General features: G+C 41.0%; 1 protein-coding gene across 1 annotated transcript in view; it reads right to left on the bottom strand.

The window, feature by feature from the left end:
- Window positions 1–11,615: 11,615 nt before the first annotated feature.
- LOC137021845 (E3 SUMO-protein ligase ZBED1-like) overlaps window positions 11,616–23,517 on the bottom strand; it is a 125,116-nt gene continuing 113,214 nt past the window's right edge. The window contains exons 3-4 of the mRNA XM_067388824.1: window positions 12,198–13,432; window positions 11,616–12,122 (exon numbers count right to left, since the gene is read on the bottom strand). Coding sequence (XP_067244925.1) covers window positions 11,616–12,122; window positions 12,198–13,432 — 1,742 coding nt within the window. The remainder of the gene's footprint in view (window positions 12,123–12,197; window positions 13,433–23,517) is intronic.

The following is a 23,517-nucleotide window of genomic DNA, read 5'->3' as shown; positions in this document are numbered from 1 at the left end:
TGTGCACATACTTTCGAAAGATCCAGAAAATGACATCAGTATCTGTGGCCCATCTGCTGCGATCCTGTGGAGTTCAAGAGAGGACGTCGAGCCCAAATTAAAATCAGATCTAAGGGTGCTGATCAGATCTGCTTTCTTTGTCATGAATACATATATTGTTGTCTTTTCAGAGCAAAGCAAGCTGGCTAGAATTAGGCCATCAGTGTTGAAGTTAGTCAGAAATGACCAGAGAGGTGCAGAGGTTAGGCAACAGAAGGTTGATCTGATCATCCCTGTCTGTGATAAATTAAATCCAGAATGAATGACTCCTGGGAAAGGGGAAGAAAAGGGCTTAGTCATGAAAAGGCGTTCCTGAGCCGTTCCGCCCTCCATGGCAACATGGATTGGCACATATATCTGATCACAATGGCATTCCGAACCCAAACAGATTTTATACAGCTTGTGCTTGCAGAGCCATCGCCAAGGAAACGGCTTCCCAATGGCATGTTAATGGTGGTGCACCGGACCCCTATAACATTTACACTGAGCGTTGGGTACCATAAACATTTCCCCTTTGCGTTCTGTTGACTGTGAGTTATGGCGTATTATGGTCAAGGGTCTTTTCCGGCCTCTTACAATCACACCAGCTATCACAAAGATTAGACTGGATTTCACAAAATGATTTAGCCAATAAAATTAGAAAACATTTATTCATTTGGTGGATGCTTTGTTTTCCAGCATTAGAAGTGATGCTGTACTTTCAAAGGTGCAAGAAAATCAATTTCACTCATTACTATGACAGATCTCTGGACTACTTGATTTTCATTGGTCAATCCTAGCACTTTATGCTGCTTTCACTTTATGATTACCATAATTACGAGATGATAACCCGTGAATTTCTACTGGACTCAGAATTATGCGTTTCATATTGCAAAACTATCAATGCCAAAATAAATCTACAGTGGTCAGATGGTACAGCGATCATGTGGTACAAGTCAGAATTCTCCGAAAATTCAGAATTCACAGAGAAACAAATGCATTTGTTTCTCTGTGAATTCTGAATTTTCGGAGAATTCTGTGTTCCATCTTTAGAATTCTGTGTTTGAACTTCGGGTTTTGCGGCAGCTCTGTATATTTCAATGGCATCGCTGTCTAGCTGGTGAAGTGGATTTACTGATTGTAGAGTTAACGAAAGTTATCATGAGAATTTTAATGTTTTAAGTGGGTGTCATAAGTGTCATTTTTTAAAATAAGTGGTTCATTTATAAATCAGTAATCTTACTTTCACAATGTGGAAATACAAACCGGAAGACAGAACACTTGCACAGTGCTGAAAATGGGTCTAACGAGGTCTAAACGAGGAAGTATTTACAATCAAATGAATATGCTATGCCCGTTTATTTAAGTAGCTGGTTAACAACTGAACTTGGGTTTGGGTTTATTTTGCAGTAAAGACATAGTTCACTGTATATTACTCTTTACTAATTTAACTTTTTAGTTTGTTTTTTTGCTGTGTGTGTCTCTGTGCGTCTGTGTTTGCTTCTAACATCGATCATGGCAACCGTTCCCTCTGGAAACCCTGATGAGCAAAACACAGGTGTCATCTGAGTGAAAGTGTGTACGGGTTCCTTTATCTCAGATCACAGCAGGTTAAGTTTGTTCTCCTTTCCCCTCTGCCTTCAAACATAAAAGCAGATCTTCAGTCAATACTGCACAAATATTGACCAATACTGGAAAACTGGTCTACAAAATACACATGGTACAAATGACCACAACAAGCCAACTAGAAGAATATGGAAAATATTGGTGCGTTCTTCCTGGGAAGCTTGTATTTACCAGGTGGAAGCATGATGGCTACACAAAAATACAGCAAATCTACAACAAACAATGTGCATCAGGTGTGTTTTGCTTTTTGATGTTTTTAATTAATTTATGAAGCCATTGTAAACTTTACATATTTTACATATTATATTGTTATATTACAATGCTATTATATTTTGTGCAGAGAATTAGCTTATTTTGTTGTAAATAAAAAAGCATGACAATGTCACTGCTAAATATTTTGGTAATCCACAAATGTTTCTGACTGACACGCTCCCAACTCGTGAAGATCGGGGCTTGAAGAAAATCCAGAGCTTCCCACTGGTATTTAGGACTTTGTGGTGGCTTTCATGTGCGTTTAACTCGTAAATACAATCTTTTCGACATGACTTGACCGCACCATATCCATATAATGAAAAAAAACATAAATAAGTTACTTTTTATGGGAAGTTATGCGTTGCATTACTGTTCTCACCTGGCTGAGGCTCGCTTTCTTCCAAACTTTACAGGTGTTTTTTTACTGAGAAGTTACTTTTTTTTTTTTTTTTTTACATGGTAATGCATTCAAGAACATACACCTATATTAACAAACACCATTTTCAAACACATTTAGAATATTATTATATTCTGAGCACTCAACATTTCCTGACCTCTAGAGTTATGTATGCTATATAAAAGAGCTCTTAATATTATGGGTTATATTGCCTACTGTACAACTTGTACAGTAGTTGAAAATAGTGTTTTGTTACTTTTTTACTTTTTGTCTGTTCTCGCGCGTTCACAAGATCACCACGACGTATGCATTTTGTGTTGACGCGAGAGCAGACGTTGTTGTGTTAACGCATGTTAAAGATTAATATTTTGTAAATAAAGTGTTAAATTATGTTTTTTTTTTTTTTGCTCAAACAAAAGGCACTTGCATCGCTTCATATAATTGAGGTTAAACCACATGGATTACTTTGATGATGTCTTTACTACCTTTCTGGGCCTTGAAAGTGGTAGTTGCGTAGGGACAGAAATCTTTAAGATTTCATTAAAGGGTCTTTGGAACACAAATTAAAGGGCAGCTATTATGCAAAATTCACTTTTACATGCTGTTTGACCATAAATGTGTGTTGGCAGTGTGCGAGCAAAACCACCCTAGAATGAGAAAAATCCACCCAGTGTTTCTTTTACAATCTCAATAATTCATAAGCACTGTCTCAGAACGCCCTGTTCTAAGATTGCTCTCACTGTGACGTAGAATTGCACTAAGCCCCACCCACGTGGTTTGATTGACAATCTGGTTTTGGCATAGACCCGCCGTCGGTGATCTGTCAACCATCCTCCATTGTTTCAACGACAGCCGGTCATGTCTCTTAAGAAACATAAGTGTTCTGTTGTGGGATGTAATAATGAACATAGTAGTTTTCACTTACTTCTGACATCAGAGCCACTGAAAACGCAGTGGATGGATTTTATTTATGAAGGAAAGGCGCCACTCAAAATTCCAAAATACGTTTATGTTTGCGCGAATCATTTTTTGACTGACTGTTTTGAGAAGGAGGGTCAATTCAAAGCAGGTCTTGCTTCAAAGTTAATCCTCAAGGGTGGATCGTTGCTTATTTTTCGCGATACAACGTCACCTCCAGAAGAAGTAAGTGTATTTAATGTTTTTTGAGCAAATAGTCATTTCAGTCGATGTCAGCCAATTCAATAACAAATGCGTCTAAAGTTGTTGTCGTCGTCGTAGAATGTCTGTGTATATAATTTAAACCTTGTTTGTATAGTGTGTATCTAACGTACTTAGCAAACGTTATCACAGTGTGTGTGTGTTGCACATTCATAATTGCAAAAGGGGCGCGATTAAAACTCTATAAGTACATAAATGTATCAAATAACCATTCAGAGACGTCCTGCTCCATTCTCAATTGTGTTTCTTCTGCCGGACTCTCTTCATCATCTGGGTCTGATTCCGGTTCAAACATGTACGGCTGAATGCCATTCAAAACAGCGGGTTTCTCACTCTCAGCCATTCTGCTTCTACCGACTGTTTACGCCCTCATCGAAAGGCAGGGCGGAGATATGCAGCTCATTTATATTTAAAGTGGTACACACCAAAACAGCTCTTTTTAAAACAGGCCCCAAAAATGACATTTTCAAATGGTTATAATAAATTAACTGTGGGGTATTTTGTGCTGAAACTTCACAAATACATTCCGGGGACACCCTAGACCAATATTACATCTTGTAAAAAGGGGCATAATAGGTGCCCTTTAAGATATTTTTGATGAAATCTGAGAGTATTTGATCCACACATAGGCAGCAAAGTCATTACACATTTTGAGGTCCAGAAAGGTACTAAAGTCATCGTTAAAACCATTGATGTGATTACAGTGGTTCAACCTTAAAGGTGCCCTAGAATTAAATATTGAATTTATCTTGGCATAGTTGAATAACAAGAGTTCAGTCCATGGAAAAGACATACACTGAGTTTCAAACTCCATTGTTTCCTCCTCCTTATATAAATCTCATTTGTTTAAAAGACCTCCGAAGAACAGGCGAATCTCAACATAACACCGACTGTTACGTAACAGGCGGGATCATTAATATGTACGCCCCCAATATTTGCATATGCCAGCCCATGTTCAAGGCATTACACAAGGGCAGAACGTCTGGATCTGTGCACAGCTGAATCATCAGACTAGGTAAGCAAGCAAGGACAATAGTGAAAAATGGCAGACGGAGCAATAATAACTGACATGATCCATGATATCATGATATTTTTAGTGATATTTGTAAATTGTCTTTCTAAATGTTTCGTTAACATGTTGCTAATGTACTGTTAAATGTGGTTAAAGTTACCATCGTTTATTACTGTATTCACGGAGACAAGAGCAGTCGCTATTTTCATTATTAAACACTTGCATTCTGTATAATTCATAAACACAACTTCATTCTTTATAAATCTCTCCAACAGTGTGTAATGTTAGCTTTAGCCACGGAGCATAGCCTCAAACTCATTCAGAATCAAATGTAAACATCCAAATAAATACTATACTTACACGATTAGACATGCTGCATGACGAACACTTTGTAAAGATCCATTTTGAGGGTTATATTAGCTGTGTGAACTTTGTTTATGCTGTTCAAGGCAAGCGGGAGCTCCGGGGGCGGGAAGCACGAGAATTAAAGGGGCCGCAACCTATATATCGGTGCATTGTTAATTATGCCCCAAAATAGGCAGTTAAAAAAAGAATAAAAAAAATCTATGGGGTATTTTGAACTGAAACTTCACAGACACATTCAGGGGACACCTTAGATTTATATTACATCTTTTAAAAAGACGTTCTAGGGCACCTTTAATATTATGAGGTGACAAGAATACTTTTTCTCTGCAAAAACAAACAAAAAAAAAAAACGATTTTATTCAACAAATTCGTCTGTCCCCTGTCATACTGCTATGCTTTTTTCATCGCAGAGCTTCAGTGTTTACATCCAAACGGTGGCTCAGTATTGGCCGGCTCCTGCATCAGCATCATATGCATATACCCAATACTGAGCCGGGGAACTAACCCTTTAAATATATCTTCATTTGTGTTCCGAAGATGAACGAAAGTCTTATGGGTTTGGAACGACATGAGGATGAGTATTTAATGAAAATGTAAAAGTAACTACTTTAAAAAAAAAAAAAAAAAAAAAACATAACCCAAATATTAATGTGTAAATTTCTAAAGTAATGCGGTACTTTACTTATTAATCAAAAAAGTAATCTGATTATGTAACGCATGTTACTTGTAATTTGTTACCCCTAACACTGCTCGTGAGAGTGAGAGAGAGATAAGGAAAGAGGGGGATGTGACCTGTAAACTGGGGTTAGGGCACCCAGGGGTCAGTAGTAGAGATTGTAGGAGATGAGCAGTGAGCTGAGTTACTCAGTAACTCTTTCTCTCACACAGCAGGGTTTTAGACCAGCGCAGGATTAGATCGACACATAAAAACTCACTCCAGTTTCTAAGAAGATCTTATTTCGTAAAGCCGTTCTCACCACAGTCCATTCAAATAATTCACTTTTGTTCTTTTTATCTAACTTCTTCTTTTTAATCTCATCTCATCCTCTCTTTCACATGCAGATTGGCACACACAGATTTCACTTACATGCTTACAAATGTGTATCATGTCATGTTTTCCTGTTATCCATTTATGTGCACTCACTTTCTCTCTCTCTCTCTCTCTCTCTCTCTCTCTCTCTCTCTCTCCCATCAGGATGTTTTCTGTATTGACTCTCTGGTTAAGGCGGAAATCAGCAGGACGGATGATGTTGAGTAAATGTTAGTCCACAGTCAGCTTCAGTGTCAGGGTCAGGGATAGCAGTGTTTGAGCAGAGCCATCCTCACACATTCATAGCCTCGGTGGACCTGTTACCAGAGACCAGACTCTCAAATGCTGGAATGCTAATGGCGTAAAATGATAACTATAATCTGACAGTTGCATATGAGCATCATAACAGCTACAACAATAAGCCCACAGCATATGTAAACATTAGGGTTCCCTTTCGTGGGAACTGTCAACGCTGCGTGGTAACGCATTGGGAACCTTCTGCGTGATGTCGTCACTGAAGCACTCATGTATCTCGCCAATCGCGAAGCGAGACGTCAGAGACGGGTGACGTCACGGACCAGGAAACTATAAAGCACACTCGGATGCAGAGCACGCCAGCTTCTGTGTCTTCAGCAAGCGCTCTATGTTATCTTGTGTGTCTTATTTGGTGTTGTTTGTCCTGCTTATTTTTGGAAAACATTATCTCTTCGTCTGAGGACAAGAGTGTTATTGTGCACCACACATATATATATATATATATATATATATATATATATAGTGAATAAGACACGAGTGAAATGGCGGAAGGCAGACAATTTAAAAAGTGTGTTCACCCATGCACACGGTTTATTCCAGATGGGGACACTCATGAGATGTGTGTTGTCTGCCTGGGGGTTGAGCATGCACAGGCAGCTCTCGAGGGGGCTGTCTGTGTTCATTGTGAGAAGCTCACCCTCAGAGTTTTAAGATCACGCCGGGCACTCTTTCACGATAAAGAGGGTGCTCCGGTCGGCGTTCCCCGCGGATCGGGTCCCGCTGTTGCTGAGGCGCAGCGGCTTCTTTCGTGGGGTTCGCAAATGGAGCTGGCAGAGGGGGTTGAGACGGGCCCAGCCTTATCTCGCCCTTTACCTGCCAGCCCCAGTGCCTCTTCTCAGGCGGCGGAAGCACGCGCTGCGGTTTCTTCCCCCCAGAGAGAGGCACCCGCGCTTCATCTCTCTTCCTCTGAGGAGGTTGATGTGATGAGCGTGGGGGAAGAGGAACCGCCATCCTCTTCCCCAGCACATGAGGAGCTCCTGGAGGTAGTGACCAGGGCTGTGGCCAAATTAAAAATTGACTGGCCAGCAGAGCGGGCAGATACTAGACCAAAGAGTAAGCTGGATGAGCGCTTTCTGCCCGCTCGGTCACTACCCCAGTGTCGGGGTTTGCCCTTCTTTCCGGACCTCCACACCGAGGTCTCGAGGTCTTGGAAGAAGCCGGCATCATATCGCGTCTTCAGCCCCCAGACCTCAATGTATAGTAACATCGGGGGGCTGAAGCAGCAAGGCTATGCGGCGATGCCTCGGGTGGAAGAGACGCTTGCGGGCTATCTCTCCCCCGAGTCTGCACCGTCGCTGAAAACCCTGACGTTGCCCACCAAGCCATTAAAAACGTGGCAGCATTGGTGGCTACGGAGAGGTACTTGTGGCTGAACCTCTCGGACATAAGGGAGCGTGACAAAGCCTCCCTTATGGACGCGCCGCTGTCTCCTGCGGGCCTCTTCGGCGACGCCGTTACAACAGTCGTCGAGAGGTTCCAGGAGGCTAAGAAACAATCTGCGGCGTTCCAGAGGTTCATCCCCCGCAAACCAAGAATCCCTCCCCCCGAGGCTGATGAGCGGGATCAGCCTCGGCCATCAACGAGCTCCTCAGCGCACCACAGAGCGCAACAAAAGATTAGCGTGGCCGCCCGTGCTCCCCCGCAGAGAGCTTGGGGATCGGGTCGGCCCGCTCAGCCGAAGCCTTCTAGGGGCAGAACGGACCTGCGCGCCGTTATCCTGGCCCGGAAGGCTTCGAAGCGGTCCTGATGTCTGTGGGTCAGGAACCGATGAGGGCGGCCCCCTCCGAAAGGAGCCGGCGAAAAATACATCTAAAAGCCGCTTCCCTTCGGCGCCCTCAGGGGATCGTTATGCCAACCCTGCCACCCAGGGTGCGTCAGGGCGCAGCGGTCTCCACCGACCCTCCGAGGAGGGCCGGCCACTTGATTCGATTGTTCTCTGCCGGTGCGCCGCTTCAGAGCGTCGAATCAGGTGCTCAAAAACACCAGAGGCCAGTCTCGAGAGACTGGTTCCCTTAGTAAATTTTCTGGTAGAATGGAAACTTCTTCCGAATATATCAAAATGGGTGCTGCTCACTATAAAAGAGGGTTACAAGATCCAGTTCGGGTCTCGCCCGCCCAGATTCAACGGGGTTCTTCCCACAGTGGTAACCCCCGAGCAGTCTCTGGTTATGGAACAAGAAGTTGCGACACTTTTGCGAAAAGGAGCTATAGAAAGGGTTCCTCCTCCCAGCAATCAGTCAGGGTTCTACAGCCGTTACTTCATTGTTCCAAAGAAGGATGGAGGTCTACGACCTATTATAGATTTACGTGTGCTAAATCGCTCAATACAAAAGCTCAAGTTCAAGATGCTGACACTCAAACAGATTATACCACAGATCAGGTCCGAGGACTGGTTTGTGGCAATAGACCTGAAAGATGCTTACTTTCATGTGTCCATCCATCCTTCTCACAGGAAGTTCCTCAGGTTTGCTTTCGGGGGCGAAGCTTACCAGTACAGGGTTCTTCCGTTCGGCCTATCATTATCACCCCGCACATTCACGAAATGCGTGGACGCAGCTCTGGCTCCGCTGAGGATCCAGGGCATTCGCATACTGAATTATATCAACGATTGGTTGATTCTAGCTCAGTCAGAGCAACTAGCAGTTCAGCATCGAGATGCTGTTCTGTCACATATGAAGAGGCTTGGGCTGAGGCTCAATGCCAAAAAGAGTGCGCTAGTTCCAGCTCAATCCACCAACTATCTGGGTGTAGTGTGGGACTCCACCACGATGCGGGCACATTTGTCTCCCGCTCGGGTGAGTGCCATTCTTATGGCTATGAAAGGGGTGAAGTTAGGCCAGTCACTCACTGTAAAACAGTTCCAGAAACTGCTGGGTCTGATGGCAGCTGCGTCCAACGTGATACCTTTTGGCCTTCTGCACATGAGGCCCCTACAGTGGTGGCTCAGGACCAGGGGGTTCTCCCCGAGGGGAAATCCCTTTCGCATGATCAAAGTCTCAAAACGATGTCTTCGTTCTCTGACCATGTGGAAAGACCCCCGGTTCCTGTCCCAGGGACCCGTGTTGGGGGCCACTACTCGTCGAGTAATGCTTACGACGGACGCCTCCCTCACGGGCTGGGGAGCGATCATGAGTGGTCGCTCAGCTCAGGGTCTTTGGGAAAACCATCAGCTCTCTTGGCACATAAATCGGCTAGAGATGATGGCAGTGTTCCTAGCTCTGAAACACTTTCTCCCAGACCTGAGAGGTTACCATGTGTTGGTTCGTACAGACAACACTGCAGTGGTTGCATATATAAATCATCAGGGGGGTCTGCGGTCTCGCCGACTATATTACTTGGCCCGTCAGATCCTCCTGTGGTCCCAAGGGAAGCTGCTCTCGCTGAGGGCAGCTTACATCCCGGGACATCAAAATGTGGGAGCAGATGCCCTGTCGAGGCAGGGGCCAAGGCCCGGGGAGTGGAGACTCCACCCAGAAGTGGTGAGTCTCCTATGGAAAAATTTCGGTCGAGCGGAAGTCGACCTGTTCGCCTCGGGAGAGTCAACCCAGTGTCCGCTCTGGTACTCCCTAACACATCCAGCACCTCTGGGTCTGGATGCTATGGTACAGACGTGGCCGAGGCTGCGCCTGTACGCATTTCCCCCGATCGCCCTGCTCCCGGGAGTTCTGGAAAAAGTACGCCGAGAAGGGGCCAATCTAATACTGGTAGCCCCATTCTGGCCAACCAGGATATGGTTCTCAGACCTAGTGTCGTTACTCAACGGCTCCCCAATGGAGCTTCCTCTCAGACAGGACCTCCTGTCTCAAGCGGGCGGCATGATTATACATCCCCGCCCAGAACGACTGAAACTATGGGCCTGGCCTCTGAGGGGGCCAGACTCATAAATGCTGGTCTCCCAACCGAGGTTGTGGAGACCATTCTTAACTCCAGAGCTCCCGCCACGAGGAAGTTGTATGCCTACAAATGGAATTTGTTTTCTACCTGGTGCAGACACAATAATACGGACCCTGTCCTTTCTTCTGTTAGCTTTGTGCTAAAATTCCTCCAGAAAAAATTCTCGGAGGGCCTATCTCACTCAACCTTAAAGGTTTATGTTGCAGCAATTTCAGCATATCATGCTCCTCTTGAGGGGAATATCTCGGTAGGTCGAGACCCCCTCGTCACACGCTTCCTCCGTGGCACACTGAGGTTGAGGCCTCCAGTGCGCACAAGGGTGCCAACCTGGGACTTGGCTGTGGTCTTACAAGGGTTAGCTGAGGCTCCCTTTGAACCATTAGAGGAGGTTCCTGAGAGGTTCCTCACTCTGAAAACGATTCTTTTATTAGCTATCACTTCTCTGAAGCGGATAGGAGATTTACAAGCACTTTCTGTTGCTCCCTCTTTCCTTGAATTTGCTCCAGGAATGGTGAAAGCATTCCTGTATCCTAAACCGGGGTATGTCCCAAAGGTCCCTACCAATGTCCCAGGCCCCATTGTGCTTCAGTCTTTCTATCCTCCTCCATTTGAATCTGCGGATCAGGAAAAATTGAATCTGTTATGCCCAGTAAGGGCTTTGGATACTTATGTCCACAGAGCTGCCCTGTGGCGTAAGTCAGATCAGTTGTTTGTCTGTTATGGGTCCCCTAGAAAAGGGGGCCCAGCATCAAAACAGAGAATGAGCAAGTGGGTGGTCGAGGCCATCTCACTTGCATACGAAGCGGACTGCCCTCTCCCTTGAATGTTCGCGCCCATTCTACCAGGGGTATGGCGGCATCAAAAGCTCTGATGTCAGGAGTCTCCATGAGTGACATATGTGATGCAGCTGGATGGTCATGCCAGCACACATTTATTAAATATTATAACCTTGATGTTGGCTCCACTCCGGGGTCCTCTGTCCTGTCAAGATAACCTTGGCAAGTGCTTGAGCTACGGCTCAGTTGGGATTGCGTTCCCAATGCGTTACCACGCAGCGTCGACAGTTCCCACTAGGGATGCTCATTTCGGTTAAATTTCTCAACCGACAACCGACACTCGTTATCCGATCATTAACCGTTAACTGATAAGGTTATAATATTGTATAGCCTATATGATGATAATATGATATATATATTAAATAATAAATACAATTGACGAGTGTCTGTGTCTTCCACGGGTTTATTTTAACATGCAAACAGCATAGAACAGATACACAACATAACCTGGATTCACATTATCAAATTGTCACGCACCTGCAGCGTTTCTGACAACAGAAAAAATAATTTAAATAAAAGGCATAAAATAAATAGGCCTACACTAAATATATTTCACTTAAATGTTTAACAAATTAAGATGACAAAAAAAACCACGGTGAATCCATTGAAGCTTTGAACAGAACTTTTGATTTTTTTTCCGTCAAATAAAAATAGCAGGCCTACCTCAATCTACACATAGTTTAGACATGTCTAGTTTTTATTTAAAAAAAGTAACATGTCTACGTGCTCTGGTGTTAGTCTGGAGCGCAGCCTGTTGACTGTTAGACCCGCGGCAGAAAACACCCTCTCAGATGGCACTGATGTCCCGGGAATACAAAGATAACGCCGCGCTAGAGTGGCCAGCCTTGGGAAGCGCCTTTCATTTTCTTTCCACCATTCTAGAGGATTAATATCCAAAGAGGGCAGATCGTCTCTCATATAGATGTCAACTTCTGCTTCTGGATCATCAGTGGCTTGACGAGGGGTGCTGTAGTCACCTCCCAGGAGCAACATCATGGCACTGCTCTGGCTGCGTTGCATATCTCCAGCTTGGGCAGCAGACACCTCATCTGCTCCCGCCAAAGGAGCACACATTTTGATAAGTTTAGATTTTGCGGCTTCTTTCTCCGTTTGTGCAAAAAAAAGGAAATGTTTATGGCGAGGGTCCAGGACAGAGGCGATCAGCGCAGGTTTGGTAACCAGATCATCTGTGTCAACCTGTGACGAACATATCCTTATTAATATAATTAATGGATAATAATAATAATAATAATAATAATAATAATAAACTACCTTCATGCGGCCACTTAAGGACTGCCGAACCTTTGCCTTGAACTCCGTCACTCTGTGGCCATCATCCTCGGCTCTCATCAGATGTGTGTTCAGGAGGCTAAAGGTGATGGGGTAAATGTTGGAAATGGACACGTTCTTTTCTGTTGACATTACGGTGGTTGCACATTTTAAAGTTTCCAACACTGGCGCAATCTCCACCATTATCTGCCAGTATTCGTCTCGCATCTCGAGGGTTCTGGCATCTTGCAGCCTTGTAACTGTTCGGTCGGACAGAACAGCTGTAACAGCCCACCTTTGTTCGAGAAGTCTTCCGAACATGTCACACACCGAGTTCCATCTTGTTTTAACAGATTGAATGAGCTGATGTTTTGGAAGTGTCATTTGTTCTTGTTTAGCTTCCAGTGCCTTGCATGCAGGTGTGCTGTGGTTGAAATGCCTGACAAGCCGCCCAGCCGCAACGATAACCCGATGCACAAACACATTAAATCCATCATTTACAGCGAGCTGTAGTGTATGAGCAAAACAGGGAACCGAGTCCCAGTTCACCCGTTCTGGAGAGTTTGCAGCCACGATGTTGCGTGCATTGTCATGGACACATGCAGATACTTTCCCATTAAGTCCCCATGTCTCCACCGCATCAATTAGTTTAGCTGAAAGGTTCTCAGCTGTGTGTCTGCTTGGCATACTCTGTGTTAGTAGGACAGCTGAATGAATTTGCCAGTCCTTATCGATGTAGTGGCACGTTATTGTTATATAGCTCTCCGTTGTGAGTGCCGTCCAGCAGTCAGTCGTAAGGGACACGAACTTTGTGCTTTCGAGTTGTGATTTAAGCGTTTTTTTTCTCTCATCAAAACAGGCTTCAATTCTACGGGTAATGGTACATCTTGATGGGATTTCGTAATTGGGCTCAATATAGCCCAGTAGCTCTTGAAAACCTTCACCACAGACAACACTGATAGGCAAGACGTCTTTTACTACCATTGAACAGATTCTCCGCGTTATCTCCTCAGATCGCCGTGCATCGCATCTTCTCCCTGTTAACATGGAGGGCAAAGTTTGTTGCCCTTCATCACTCGATGCTTGTGGATGTTTGGTTCGTATGTGATACTGCATTGTACTTGTGCTGCTGCTGTATTTTAATACCGCGTTGCATATTTTACAGGTAACTTCTTCACCCTTTCTATCGAAATGGTCCCACACAGTACTTCTTTTCGCTCGCTTCATTTTGCTTGTTGCTTAGCGAATGTCTGGAACGTGTGAAACGCCCCGTGAGTTAACAAATAAGCATATATGTATATATAGCATATTTTTCTTTAACCATGCAGCAAACAGCAAAAAAAAAAAAAAAAAAAAAACCGTTTAACTGATAGTATTAATCGGTTAAAATTCTTACTTTCGGTTAACGGTTAAACGGTCAATGTGAGCATCCCTAGTTCCCACGAAAGGGAACGTCTCAGGTTACAGATGTAACCCTGGTTCCCTGAGTAGGGAACGAGACGCTGCGTCTCTTGCCGTACCCCTGCACACTTGCAAGTGCTTGCTTCAGACTTACTTAGAAGCTGGCGTGCTCTGCATCCGAGTGTGCTTTATAGTTTCCTGGTCCGTGACGTCACCCGTCTCTGACGTCTCGCTTCGCGATTGGCTAGATACATGAGTGCTTCAGTGACGACATCACGCAGAAGGTTCCCAATGCGTTACCACGCAGCGTCTCGTTCCCTACTCAGGGAACCAGGGTTACATCTGTAACCTGAGACGATTGTGCATAATGCTTAAACAGATGCATTTTTACCTAGATTAACATTTTATATCTCAGAGGTTGCTCTTTCGTTGCTTAATTGGGGAGTATGAATGTTGTCTCAAATGTTTCTCCTACAAGGAGTCAATTATTACCACACAGTATAGAGTTATAAAATGAGATAATTTAGCCGTGGAAGAATTTGATGAGAAATGTTTGATTTTATGTAAAGATCTCAGAATTTTCTGTCCAGACTTTGACATTTAAAGTCTCCATTTGATCTCAATTTCATCTCAATAAATAAATATGATAAAATAAATAAAATAAAATAGGAATATAATAAAATAAAATAAATAGGATCATATATATATATATATATATATATATATATATATATATATATATATATATATATATATATATATATATATATAAATAAACAAACAAACAAACAAACAAACACACACGTGCACACAATTTCCGTTGAAATGTTTGAGATCTGTACGATTTTATGTTTTAGAAGTCACTTTTGCTCAACAAGGCTGCATATATTTGATTAAAAATACAGTAAAACAATTTAAAATAAATGTTACAAATATTTTAAAATTTCTATGTAAATGTATTTCAAAAGTTCGAAAGAACAGTATTAAAACTCTTTACTGTCAATTTTTCATTAATTTAATGCATCCTATCTGAATTAAAATATTCATTGTATAATTTTTTTTTTTGATTTGATTTTAAAAATGTAAAATCTTATACTGTCCCCAAACTTCTGAATGGTTAGATCACGAAAAAATATATAATTATATTAAAGAAATTTCATTTCTTTAATGATTTTTCTGTCCTATAGAATAAAAAACATATTATTACATGTTATAATGGCCATTTGGAGGCATTGAGTTGCCAGAAAACCAAATGTAAAAACAGTGAAATGCATCTAATCATACAGTTTATTGCATAATTAGTTGATCAACTTTGTTGTTGACATTAAATGGTGCACAAATTCATCAGTCACACCTAGTAAAAACTATTTAAATTACTGTACTGTAGGTCATTTCCAGCACAGACACAAGGTAAAAGAATATTTGACCCAGACTAAATTTGGGTTATATTTGGTACCTGATCAGTATGCGATTTAAAATCTTGTTCTCTTAACCAAAACTGGTTGAAAACCACTGGTCTAGTTTCTTGAGCTGCTGAGATGTGTTCAGACTCAGACTGTGACCTGTAGTTTTGGGGGGTTTTAAGGGCTTCTCTAAATGCCGGTTTGGGGGTTGATGGGGGGTGCTGCAGGTTGAGGGGTTAGGCCCTCAAATGAACAGCTGAGTTATCTTATTTAGTCTGTATAAAGGCTGCCCAACTGTCATAACAAAGGAGCAGGACAGCAGGGCCCCTCGACAGACAATGGGGAGTCAATGGCTCCAAAGAGCATCTCTAACACAGAGCTCCACTGAAAAGAGAGGTCGTTTGAATGGGATTGAGGGATGCACATAACAAAGCTGGAGCCCAACTCAATTGGGGGAATCAATCAGAGCTCTCACAAGGCCTTCTGCATGCTGGCACTTTGTAGAAATTACATTTACACGTGTAGTAGGCCTACAATAGATATAGAAACGCAATAGATAAAATAGTTTTATTTTTTTATAAATATTAGATTTATTTCATCACTTCAGGTGATGGCTTGATCGTTCTTTGACATTACCTTTGTAGCTCAGTCTTAGAGATGATCCTGCAACCAAAGTCACATACAGTGGGTACGGAAAGTATTCAGACCCCCTTAAATTTTTCACTCTTTGCTATTTTGAAGCCATTTGCTAAAATCATTTAAGCTCATTTTCCTCATTAATGTACACACAGCACCCCATATTGACAGAAAAACACAAAATTGTTGACATTTTTGCAGATTTATTAAAAAGAAAAACTGAAATATCACATGGTCCGAAGTATTCAGACCCTTTGCTGTGACACTCATATATTTAACTCAGGTGCTGTCCATTTCTTCTGATCATCCTTGAGATGGTTCTACACCTTCATTTGAGTCCAGCTGTGTTTGATTATACTGATTGGACTTGATTAGGAAAGCCACACACCTGTGTATATAAGACCTTACAGCTCACAGTGCATGTCAGAGCAAATGAGAATCATGAGGTCAAAGAAACTGCCTGAAGAGCTCAGAGACAGAATTGTGGCAAGGCACAGATCTGGCCAAGGTTACAAAAAAATTTCTGCTGCACTTAAGGTTCCTAAGAGCACAGTGGCCTCCATAATCCTTAAATGGAAGACGTTTGGGATGACCAGAACCCTTCTTAGAGCTGGCAGTCTGGCCAAACTGAGCTATCGGGGGAGAAGAGCCTTGGTGGGAGAGGTAAAGAACAACTCAAAGATCACTGTGGCTGAGCTCCAAACATGCAGTCGGGAGATGGTAGAAAGTTGTAGAAAGTCAACCATCACTGCAGCCCTCCACCAGTCGGGGCTATATGGCAGAGTGGCCTGACGGAAACCTCTCCTCAGTGCAAGACACATGAAAGCCCGCATGGAGTTTGCCAAGATGGTGAGAAATAAGATTCTCTGGTCTGATGAGACCAAGATAGAACTTTTTGGCCTCAATTCTAAGCGGTATGTGTGGAGAAAACCAGGCACTGCTCATCACCTGTCCAATACAGTACCAACAGTGAAGCATGGTGGTGGCAGCATCATGCTGTGGGGGTGTTTTTCAGCTGCAGGAACAGGATGACAGGTTGCAATCGAGGGAAAGATGAATGCGGCCAAGTACAGGGATATCATGGACGAAAACCTCCTCCAGAGTGCTCTGGACCTCAGACTGGGCCGAAGGTTTACCTTGACAATGACCCTAAGCACACAGCTAAAATAACAAAGGAGTGGCTTCACAACAACTCTGTGACTGTTCTTGAATGGCCCAGCCAGAGCCCTGACTTAAACCCAATTGAGCATCTCGAGAGAGACCTAAAAATGGCTGTCCACCAACATTTACCATCCAACTTGACAGAACTGGAGAGGATCTGCAAGGAGGAATGGCAGGGGATCCCCAAATCCAGGTGTGAAAAAAAAGACTCATGGCTGTATTAGATCAAAAGGGCGTTTCTACTAAATACTGAGCAAAGGGACTGAATACTTAGGACCATGTGATATTTCAGTTTTTCTTTTCTAATAAATCTGCAAAAATGTCAACAATTCTGTGTTTTTCTGTCAATATGGGGTGCTGTGTGTACATTAATGAGGAAAAAAATTAACTTAAATTATTTTAGCAAATGGCTGCAATATAACAAAGAGTGAAAAATTTAAGGGGGTCTGAATACTTTCCGTACCCACTGTATATGAGTGAATTATTGCTGTATGTGACAACATTTCCTAATTTGATTAAACAAACCTGTAAAATTTGTCATCACAAAATACTTGCTCACTGCAAATAGGTAAAAACACTGACAACAAACTCACTATAGCTTCAGTCTCAAATTCTGCTAAATATTATTTTCAATTAATGGATCTTTTCCATTCATGTTAAGGGTCAGAAATGATGAAATAAAAAATCAGATGGAAGGAAAAATTATATCAATGCTTTGCGTTCTCTCAGAAAATGCGTTCCCCCAAGAAAATTTTGAGTTCTTTGTGAGCAAACGCAACGTTTCTCAGGGGAATGCAAAACTTTTGCGAGAGAACGCAAAAGCATGGAAATATATTTTTTCCTGCCATCTCATATTTTTCCCATCACCATGTCCCTTTAGGGGCTCCGTAGAAATGTTATGATTACCAGGTTGTTTCTTTGTTTGACTTTTTACACACGGATTTGATAACTTTTCCCATATCTTTAAAACTCGACACAAACAGACAAACGTTGCCGTGTAGTTGCTAACGTGTCACTACGGAGGTTGCTGGGGTGTCACTAGGGTGGTTGCTATGTGGTTACTTACTGACCCAAGTCAAAGAAAGTTCAAGTCTACCAAGTCTCAGTGGTGTTCTGGTCTTTAGATGTGGTTTGTGGTATGTTTACATGACAACGTTGTACTAAAAAATGAAAAGTTTCATGGTCATTCACACGGATCCATGAAAACTATTTAAGCGCTGTATTCTGCTGCCAGACCAGTAGTTGGTGATGTCACTTTGTAAAGAAACACTATGTGCCTATAGACTGAACAGGTGACATCACTGTTTTCACAAATTCACATTTTTGTAGTTTGAAACCCGTTTTCAAAAGTTTGCGTTTTCAGGCCCTCAAAACTGCATTATCGTATAAATGAACTGCCAAAACGCACAAAGAGTTTTCTGTTTTTAGTTGAAAACGAATGGCCCCTAAGTTTGTAGGAGTTTTTTGCTGCATTTTATTGTTTGCCAATCTGATCACTATGAAAATGAATAGTACACCTCATTTCAGTAAGAATTTGAGGTGAATGTATGTAGCACAAACAGTGCTGGGAAAGTTTAATAATTAGCCTTAGCAATAATTCAACTATTTAAATCATTAGTGCAGTTATCTTACCTGAATAACTTTTGCGATGAAAAAGAGAAGCAAAACACATCTAAACTCTTTGCTGTGTTGCTGTCGATTGAGGAGAGGTTCTGGGCGGGAGCTTTAGAGAAATGTGTAACAGAGAACAATGATGCTTTTCAAACTGTATGTCAGCAAAGTGCTGTCAAGCAGACGTTCACACACATTGTCAAATTAATGATTAAGACGAGCTTTGCGCTGAGACTGTGTTTTATTCAGTGTTTCTGATGTAGTGAGGGCCAGAGGTGGCCAGCGGTAGACTCCCTTTGCTCTCAACCCTCCCCCAGGTCTCTGTTCCCCCCGTATTCAATGCCGTCGGCCTCGTGGTATATCATTCACTTCGAGTTCACTAATTAACACATTTGTGACCTACATTTCCTGGTGCCTGACTCTCCTGTACACACTTGCTTCACCTTTAACCTACTGTAAAAATGTTAGTAATTTCATTGAAGATTATTAAAGATTGTAAAAAATATGTTAATTACTTAATTTTAAGTATGAATATGGTGAAAAAAATGTATAGGATACATGTAATTTTACTGTACATTAGTGTGAATTTAGGTTGTTTAGAAGTAAAATGAGTCATTGAAACAATGCACTGAAACAAAGTGTAAAATTGCAACTTGGTGCCTACATATTTGGGAGGAACTTATATATTTGTATATATTGTAAGTTCCTCCCAAATATGTAGGCACCAAGTTGCAATTTTACACTTTGTTTCAGTGCATGTTTCAGTGACTCAGTAAAATGAGTCACTTAATAATGGTGATATATATATATATATATATATATATATATATATATATATATATATATATATATATATATATATATCATCATTATAAGTATATATGGGAGGAACTTATATATTTTTAGGAACTTCTGTGTAGGCATCAAGTTGCAATTTTACACTTTGTCACTGTATTTTTTACAGTGAATTTCTGGGCAGTTTTTCCTGCAGATTTAAACCGTGCATGTTTCAGATGCACAGCTTGTACATTAATTCAGATGTAGCTTTGGTCGCCATGTGTATGCAAGTCCGTTTTGAATTATGACATGATAAAGAGAGTTATTGTTACTTCTGTAAACATAATATAAGCCCTCTGAAAAGCAAGAACATCCATTAATTACACACTGAGCTTAGAGCGATCAGGGAGGGAACAGGTGCTGATTGTCTCTGAGCGAGTGCTCCGTGCCTGCGACACCCCCTCTTATATCCCCTTACCCAATGATCCGAGGAACACACAACCATATTTCTGAGAGAACAGGCCCCAGCTGCGCGTCACACCTCATAACGCCTCAGCGCTACAGTGTTAGGAAGTTTTAGGTGGGTCGGCATCAGCGGAGAGTTTTTCTAGGAATGCAAGGAGTCATATTTTATCACGATTGCTATAACAGACTATTTGAAGTGCATGATTCAGCGTTAGCTCATGATTAATGTGACAAGAATCCAAGTTAATGAGATCAATCAATCTATCAGGATTATCTCTGGTCTTCACATGAAAAGAACTATAATTTTGGCTCATAAAATTTGAGAATTTATGAAATAAGAGTTTTAGTTGAAACATGCCCCTTTTGTAGCAAGAATGTGAACGTTTCAATGGAAGAAGAGATACTGCTAGTATGAGAATGCAAAAACTGGGATTAGTTTGCCTAAATCCTGCTTAAAATATTCTTGAATCCACAAATCCTGGATCTAGTTTGGTGGATATTGGTGGATCAGTATAGCCGAAAAATAGCTAGCTGGTGAACGTGGTCAACAAAGCTTATGGATCTCTTGCTGTTTAAATGGATTGTTCATCATTTACTCACCTTATATGAGTTTCTTTCTTCTGGTGAACACAAAAGAAGATATTGTGAAGAATATGGGCAACCAAACAATTGATGGGCCCCACTGACTTCCATAGTATGAAAAAAAAAAAAAAAAAGAATATTATGAAAGGGAATGGGGCCTATCAACTGTTCATTTACCGACATTCTTCACAATATCTTCTTGTGTTTTTGGGTGAACTAGCCCTTAAGACTAGTTAAGAAGCCTGGTATGGTCATCAGCACACATTTGTGGCACCTAAGAGCATGTGAAGATATTCATAAGCACAGTGAAATAATCAGCACCTGTTACTGTCGAACATACACATTTTGAATATATACTCTAAAAAATGCTGGATTAAAAACAACCCAAGTTGGGTTGAAAATAGACAAACCCAGTGATTAAGTTGTTTTAACCCAGCAGTTGGGTTAAATGTTTGCCCAACCTGCTGGTTAGTGATGATGAACCCAAAATAGTTGGGAAATTAAAAACCAGATGCAATTAGAGACAACAATAATAGACAAAATGTGAATGTTTATTAATAAGCTTTAATATTTTATTAATATAAATTTAATAGTTTAATAGTTTATTAATATAAATGTATTAATAAGCCATTTAATAAATGTTTATTGTTTAATAATTATTCATTGAACATTAATAAATGTTCATTTCCAATATACTTTGGGTTAATTTTAATTAAGCAATACAGTAATTTTTAAACAATAGTTGAGTTAAATAAAACTACCCAGCAGGTTGGGCAAACATTTAACCCAACCGCTGGGTTAAAACAACCCAATTGCTGGGTTTGTCTATTTTCAACCCAACAGCATTTTTTAGAGTGTAAAGTCTGCACACATTCACTAATTTCTTCAGCATAGACATTGGCTTTTGACTAGTAAAAGCTGCAGTGTTTATGATAGAAGTCAAAGTCTGGCTATGCAAGACTATCAGCATCCCATCATGGGGACCAGCATCTGAAACACAACATATGCTGATGCCCAGCAAATTCTGTATGTCCTGAAAAGCATCTGGGCTTAATTATGGTTGTATTTTTTTACCCATAGGTTCTGAACTGAATAACCCTCACTTCAACTGAATGAGAGACTGCTGTTTTCACACAGATGTAGACATATGATCATACAAATGTGTGGATTTGATGAGTGCCATTTGCTATTCAAGTTTCAAAATATACTAAAAAATGGCCAAAATATATTGCTAATATAGATTTGAACTTATATTTACACAAATACATTTTGATAAGGTTTAGTATTTCCTCATTCATTTTTTGATTGAATGATTGATTGAATGATTGATTGAATGATTGATTGATTGATTGATTGATTGATTGATTGATTGATTGATTGATTGATTGATTGATTGATTGATTGATTGATTGATTGATTGATTGATTGATTGCAACATTTTAAGAATGGAAACTTGCACATTTTGTAGTATATTTTAGCATTTGTATGGAATGTATTTTTACATTTGGAAAAATACATATATATTTCCTTAAGCCATGCTGTTTACAACACATATTTTAAAAAGGCCTATATTTGAAATACTGTATATATTTGAAATATATGTTATACTAAAATATATTACAAAATATTCAAGTTCCCATTCTTAAAATGTTTGTATTTTGATTGATTGATTGATTGATCAATAGATAGATAGATAGATAGATAGATAGATAGATAGATAGATAGATAGATAGATAGATAGATAGATAGATAGATAGATAGATAGATAGATAGATAGATAGATAGATAGATAGATAGATAAAATAATTTGAATATCTGTTTTCATAAATAAACCATTTAATTGATCCCTTCTTTTTTAAAGAAATAAAACATGTTTTTGAAGTTCAGTTGTGGTGTTAACTGTCCAGGTCACATAAACACAATCTTGCATCTTACAGTTATTTGCCAGTTATATCAGGAGTATTTAATGTCCATCCCATTTGTTGATGTAATATATAATCATTTAGCAGGTGTTTTTATCTACAGCACTTTACAGTAGCAATCAAGGGCTTAGTTCTATAATGTAACATTTCTAAATGAAACCGGATATTCAGTGATAGAAGGAGCAGGGTTGAATTGATTTAATCCATCAGGAATAGATTGGATCGCAAACGTCTCTTGAACTCACTTTTGAGGAAGCCTTTGACCAAGACGAATGTCAAGTTCACCCTCAAGAGCATTTCAACGTATCCCAATAGTAAGATATTACATTTTGGTATTATGTACAGATTAATGTGCACAAATGAATAATGCACAACAAAACAAATTTTATGAAAGTAAGTATGGTCAGTTTTGACTTTAAGCATTTTCCTCAAGGGCACAATGGTGGCCCATTGTGGTGCTCAAATCGACAACCTTCTGGTTGCCAGCCTTAAACTAGAGCCACTCCACCAGACCACGCTAGCTTCCAGCAGCCCACAATAGCTTGATCACAGTCTCTGATACATTAGTTCATGGCTCTGGAATTCCCAGTGGAATCGGAGTCCTGTGGAAATGTGACACAACCCAGCACTTCCATTCCCTATTAAAATGCGGCCATGGGATGCGGGTTCAATGCAATTCTTGCGAGTCAACAATGAGGTTAGAAATACCATCAGGCTTCTGAAACCATATGCACCGCTGTCCCCAAAATAGGTTACCAGAGGCCTTTTAACAGACTCCATCAGGGGAGGTGGGAGACCTTCGTTCACAGGAAAGATTAAGATACCATCAGAAAGAGGTGCCAAGGGGGATCAGAGTGGAATGGGCCGAGGGATGAGCTCACCGACGGTGAGGCTGTGTGTCTCTGTTCCCGGCCGGATCGGACCCTCTGAAGTGCCACGGAGAGACTTGATTGACATGGATGCAAGTCATGAATGGTTATATGAATAAGAGAACTAGTTATTATTGCCTCTCTGTGAGCTCCTAATGCCTGCTTATGAGAAATCTGCAGACATAATGATCTCTTTGATTGATTGATTGATTGATTGATTGATTCAGATTCTATCTACATTTTCTAGAATAGCTGACAACTGTTTGAAAATTGTTTGTGTTAGATAAGAATACAAGATTCGGTTAATACTAGTATATTTAAAGGTGTAATTTTGGGGTTAGACTTTTTTTTAAAGGTGTCCTTGTTAATTAGTGTAATTATCTGTCCTAATTAGTGTCCTAGTGTAATTATACATTTAATTACTGAGTAATAATAGTTAACTTCATGTACATACTATAAGGTTAGGTTTAAGATTAGAGTTTGGTTTAGGGTTAGT

Source organism: Chanodichthys erythropterus, chromosome 6, assembly GCF_024489055.1.
Source record: "Chanodichthys erythropterus isolate Z2021 chromosome 6, ASM2448905v1, whole genome shotgun sequence".
In the NCBI taxonomy this organism is placed as follows: Eukaryota; Metazoa; Chordata; class Actinopteri; order Cypriniformes; family Xenocyprididae; genus Chanodichthys; species Chanodichthys erythropterus.
The sequence above is the reverse complement of the archived record's forward strand: the minus strand, read 5'-3'. Positions and strand labels throughout refer to the sequence as shown.